A 6000-nucleotide genomic window follows, 5' to 3' on the forward strand; every position below is an offset into this window, starting at 1 on the left:
ATAAATTAAAATCAAAAGTCATTCTGCACCACTGAAAAAAATTATCCCTCCTTTTCCATTGTCAACATAACTACTTTTGGGTAAGAATACTCCCCAGCTGTGTCTCATGTCTTCTGTCAAAAGGATCAAGTGCCCCCAGCCCTGCAGCTTTTTGGTAATCTTTAGAATGCAGTTAATTAGTGTAAAATCTCCCCCCCCCCCCCAGAAAAATAAATAAATCAGATAATATCTAGTAAAAAAATAAGCATCACAGAATGCTTATTACTGACTTAAGCTCTTACAATGACTGCCTCTGATTTGGCTACGGTCTGTCCCTGAATTTCCAGTATGTGGCAAAACTTTGCTATAGAATTTGAGTTCCACCTTCCCAAAACTACAAAGAATTTTATTTTTATAATTGTAATGTATTATGTATAGCATATGATAAATTTTATCACAATCAGTTCATAAGTTAGTCAGTTTATTCACCAGCATTGAAACATTACACAGCTAATACAAACTGGTCTGTATTTGACAGTACATTATGTTGTGTCACTTTTTTTTTTTTTTTTTTTTTTTTTAAATTTAAAAACTTAAGTTAAGAAAAAAATAAAAAAAAAAAAAAAAAACCACATTTCTCTAAGCATAAGTCACAGAAGTGTAATTCCTGATTCTTATTTATCCAATTCCAACAATATTGAGCAATAGAAAAAAGTGCATTTTTTAAGGAAGAGCAAAGCAAAAAACCATGGTGAAATCATAGAAAGCCTTCCACTCACTTCAGTGAAACAATAATTTCGATCCCTGACTTCACAGTCAAAACTTAAATTCTTTCAAGTCAGGAGGAAAATAGAAATTACTTATTTTTTTGTTGCTAACTAGACACTTGCCTACCAACTAGGATTAGGCTATTTAAACATAGCTCTTGCTATAACTACTGTGCTTAAAGTCTTTATGCAGGACAGAATACAGGAATACATACTGGTTAGTTGTTTTTCACTACAAGAAGTGTCACGTAAAAATATTTGTGAGGAAAACCTGCYGCCAGTGGCAGAACAAAGACAACCAGTCACGGCATTCTGGGTACAGGGGTGCTCAAAACTGGAACAGCCTTAAAGGTAACAAATACAATTTTGTCATCAAGCAGTGGAGAAAATACACCAGTGTAAGGATATGGTCAAAGTGAAAAGCTAGGAGTGGAATTAGACAGAAGCATTTACTTTCCTCATGAAGCCTATTCTTACATGCTGTTTTTGCTTTTTTTTTAAACAAGCACAAAGTTTCCTTAATAATTCCATAAACAAATTGCTCTAAACACATTTGAATTAAAGCATATGTTTAACATTTTACCTCATGTGCAGTATCCCAATAAGAGTAGCAGCTAGTTCTGAAGACATCCTTCCCATAATACAGCAGCGACTTAGGCAAGCAAGCAAGCTCGCAGGCAGGCATGGCAAGAAGTACACCAGCTGTACTAACCGGTGCTGAGCCTCAGCGGGAAGAAGAACCAGGGTGCCATCTAGTGGATCTGCAGAAATACAAAAACTGAATTAAAACCTAAGCAACAAAAAAATATTTCCTTCTAATATTACCAATGTGTTGAAAATTTACTGCTCTAGAAAAGCCAGTTTCCTTTTCAAGTCAGAAACATGGTATATATGGACTATGAGTAGCACCTACCCCACAGAGTAAAAAAAAGACACAGAACAGCAGAGAAAGCAAGGGTAGCAAAAGTAGTAAGGAAGGCTAGTGGGAAATTAAGAGGAGTCAAAATTGCAGTAAAATAATGATAGAAAGAGAATAGAGTCAAGCACTTTTCACCTACATAGTATTTTAAGAACTTTAATTTACAAAACTGTCCAGATAATGTCCAGAAATGTCCTTCATTGTGCAAATATCAGAGAAAGCCCTGCAAAAATTCTTTTTTTAAACTGCTGCCTTCTTTATATTCAGGTAAGGAAGCCTCCAGCAAGCGTTCCTCTTCTTAGAGACCTGTAGAAATAATGATGGTCTAGAGAGATAGATTCGTCATAGACAAAACTTGCATTACAACTTATGATTAGATTATTTTCCTCCCAACAACAGACATATTATCTTACAGGAAATCAGAAGATGGCTAATTCCAAAATCACTTCCACAAAGCATTAAAAAGAACTGAGTCAAGAGACAAAGTTATTTTCATATAGTTTTGAATTTAAAGGTAATAAATAGGGGATCATTCTGTCTTGTGATTTCTAAACCTGTACAAAACACCTTGTCTCATATTTCCAAATTCATATCTTGAAGAATGAGGAGCAGAAGCTTATCTTTAAACTGCAAATAAATTTAAACCATTTGGTTTTAGAAACAATGCTCAAGAAAGTAGAATAAATGTTACAATACTAACAATAAAACTGCCAGATTGCACAACAGTATAATTCTGGAGAAAAGTATATTTTCAGTAGACAAATCCATAGACGCAAACAGGCAAATTATTATCAACAGAGCAGTAATAAAAATATCTTTACAACGGTACAGTCACCGTGATAGACCCCAATACATTTTCTTTCACAAACAGGAGAATCCACTCCACTCATCACTTCCAGAAAGAAGCAGAATATGTGTTTAACAGCACATGGGCATATTATTGTTTGTTTGTATTTGCCAAAACAGCAAGCAGAAGTCCACACTTTGAAAGACTAGGTTCTCACAGTATTAATTAATGACAAGTAAAGAGTGTCCCAGATCCAGAAGAACTTAAACCTGCACCTTTAGTCAAACCTTCAACTTCAGTCAAAGCAGCAGAAGAAAAAGAGAAAAGCATGCATCAAATTAATGGAAGAAAAAATATAATTGGAAAATACTAGCAAGAGGAATTCAAATGCCAAAACTGAAATTTCATAAACAAAAACTTTTGCACTTTTTAACAATTCCATAGCGTATCTCATGCAAAACATTGCAACAATTGTTCAGCAACTCCTCCCCTCCCCTTTTCTAACTATACTTTAGTTAGAGCCTACATCGCTTGCTGAAGATATGACACTAATTAAGAACATCGGGAAAACAAAATAAAAATAAAATTAAGCAATGTTACCAGATCCAGACTTTACAAAAACTGAAGCTTCTAATCTATCAGGTTAAAGACCTGCTATCTTTAACTGAAAATATTAATCATTTCACTAGTTTTTCAGAAGAGAAACTGACATACGCAGTTCTTTTTAACATTATGGACGAAATCACCACAAGTTAATCTGAGTGATTTTGATTTTTTTTTTTTAAAATACTTTTACGCTTACCTAGGAAACATCAGTATTTTCCACATATTGCAACCTTCTGGTCCAGTGATGGACAAAATTCATTGTGCTGTAGTGCAGAAATCTTACCATATATACGAGCAGCAGTGGCTTGTAAACTTTGTAATAATTCCTTGTTTGAACGAGAAGCAGCAGAATGAATGATATCAATCAGCTGATTTGAAAGCTCAGGGTTTCTCAAGCCAAGCAGAGCAAGTTGCTGCGGTAAGCCAGCCAACCAACGAGATAAAACTTTACTTCGTCTTCTAAAGAAAGAGGGAAAATTAGTTGAGAAGAAAACATATCCTTTCTAGTCTTGACTCTAAGCATAATTTATGTTAAGTATAATTGAATTACAATAAACTGCAATACTGTGATTTATGAATTACTTAGAATATTTCACCAAAAAGTCTGAACACACTGGTACACCGCTAAAGGTTATTAAAAATATATATATATACACACTTGTTTGAGCCATAGTTTTTGCACTACATAATTTCAACTCTTTCAGAAAGTATTTGTGTGAACTGACTGTATGCTGGCAAAGCAGCTTTTCCATTCCATCATATTAAATAAGTTATGTGCAAAACTAATAAGTAATGATTTTACTACACTCTGAATACTACTCAATTCCTCAAACTACAACTCTTTGTATTCGATGTTTTCAAATTCAATTCTACCTTTGCTGACATCTTGTTTTTCAATTCAGATATATCTTAAAGCAGAACGAAAAACTATAAAATCATGTTATCTACTCTTATTTAAAGCAGTAGGTTAGTTTAGTTTTTCCCTGTTAAATCGCTATAGCCAATAGTCTATGTCTATAAAAATCAAGTTTCTCTTTTCTTCCCCTTCTCCCCAAGATGCAAAAATCCTTTTCATTTTCTCAAACATGGTTTCACTTCTTAACCAGGAATGAATTTTGGTTTTAAAATGTGTAAGAATACTAAAAATGATATTAAAAATGAGAAAAGTTATCCAAAATGAATCTTCACATTTTTTTCCCCTGAAGAAATCAATCAGGGTGATTACAGAGTATCGTTTTCCCTTTTTTGCTTTTATTGTATTTCTCTTGATAAAGGAGTAAGTATTGGATTACTTTCATGAAGGTTTTCAGGTAGGTCTTTTACTAACTTTTTCCAAGTTTAAAAGCATAATTTTAAAGTGCCATTTCATAATTAACACAAGAATTAAGGTAAGGCAAATTACTTCAAACATGGCTCTCCTATAGCTGCTATTAAAAAAGAAAAAACCCACACACACAATAGATATGGTACCTCTGTATGTTAAAAATTACACCAAAAACTTGAGACCAAAACAAATGATTACTTTTAATAGCTACAAGCCATACTGAGCTAATACAGCCATTTATTTGCCCTGAACATCAACAAAGCCTTGATGGTAGTGTGCAGTTTAGTGAACAATGTAGGAAACAGCAGAAAAGACGTGTAAGGGACAACTGGGAGAATAACTGAGTTCAATTTACAGGATTAGCAATTAGAAAAGGAAATTCGACATGAAAATTAGAATGAACAAACAAGAAAGGTCAAGAAATGACCTTTCTATAGTGACTTTTTAAAGCAGAACTGCACTTCAACCTCTTTTCTTCATAATTTACCAGTTGTGCCACAAGGTGATGTGTACAGCTCCACAGAACTAATAATTTGTTCCTGCCAAAACCAGACACAGCACTACATGGATGGCCTCACCAGTACTGAGCAAAGGCAAGTATGAATTTTTGCTCAACCTGCTAGCCATGCTCTTCCTAATGTAGCCCAGGGTGGTTTACCTTATCCATGATGCAAATGCACTGACAGGTTGGCAGCTGTTGCAACCCCCAGCTCCTTTTTTAGCATTGCTGTTGCTTAGCAAGAACAGATGCACAGGCTTATTCTGCCCCAGATGCAGAACTTCAGAATATATTTATTGAAACTTCATGCAGCTTCTCTTAGCCAACCTCAAGCTTCAATAGGTGTCTCTGAACTGAAGCTCTAGCCATAGTGCATCATCCACTCCCTCTATCTTAGCACTACCTACAAATTTGCTGAGTGCACATTTTTTCATGACTCAGGCCACTGACAAAGATAGTGCACAACACTAGCCTCAGCATCAGCCCTTCACACACTCATCACCAGATGCCAAACATATGCCAAGTCATTGATTACTACTATTTGATCCTAGTCAACTTTCAACACATTTTTCAGTCTGTCTAGCTAGCCCCGAATTCCTCAGCTTCAGAGTGAGAATTCTATGGAACACCCCATCAGAAAACCTTAACTAACAAAGCATATTATGTATGACACTCTCCTCTTGTCCACCCTGCCAGTCATTCATCACAGAAGGCAATCACGCAGGTAAAGCATGATTTGCTTTTATATTCATGCTAACACACAAAAGACAAGAAGGCACTCGGAAACGAGTTTGGAAATGGATTCCAAGAGGAAGGGCTGCACAATCTCTCCAGGGACTGAGACAAGGCTGATCAGCCTGAAGTCCCCCATATCCTCTTTTCTTTAAGATGGGTTTACACTAGTCTTTTTCCAGTCATACAGAACCTCCCCCAATAGCCATGTCGTCTCATCGGTGACAAGTGATAGCCTTACCTTCACATCAGCCAACTTTTTCAGCACCTTCAGGTATACCCTGCACACACATTTGGCCCACAAATTTCAACACATCCAGCTGATATAAAACTCCACTTTCTAAATGTAAAGAGCCTTTTTTTTTTTTTTTTTTTTAAATGAAAGAA

At 35.4% G+C, this 6000-nt stretch overlaps 1 protein-coding gene across 4 annotated transcripts in view; it reads right to left on the minus strand.

Moving 5' to 3' along the window:
* Positions 1-3666, minus strand: part of LOC112974902 (testis-expressed protein 10 homolog) — a 39260-nt gene extending 35594 nt beyond the window's left edge. For 2 of the 4 annotated variants that reach the window (XM_026084351.1, XM_026084355.1), the window contains exons 1-2: positions 3342-3431; positions 1330-1507 (exon numbers count right to left, since the gene is read on the minus strand). In XM_026084351.1, the coding sequence (XP_025940136.1) occupies positions 1330-1431 (102 nt within the window). In that variant the 5' untranslated portion in view covers positions 1432-1507; positions 3342-3431. Of the gene's footprint in view, positions 1-1329; positions 1508-3254; positions 3313-3341 lie in introns of those variants that run through there. The other 2 variants (XM_026084354.1, XM_026084353.1) reach the window with 2 other exon arrangements.
* Between the last annotated feature and the right edge of the window lie 2334 nt (positions 3667-6000).

The sequence above is a fragment of the Apteryx rowi genome, unplaced genomic scaffold (assembly GCF_003343035.1).
Source record: "Apteryx rowi isolate R43461 unplaced genomic scaffold, aptRow1 scaffold_637, whole genome shotgun sequence".
NCBI lineage: Eukaryota > Metazoa > Chordata > Aves > Apterygiformes > Apterygidae > Apteryx > Apteryx rowi.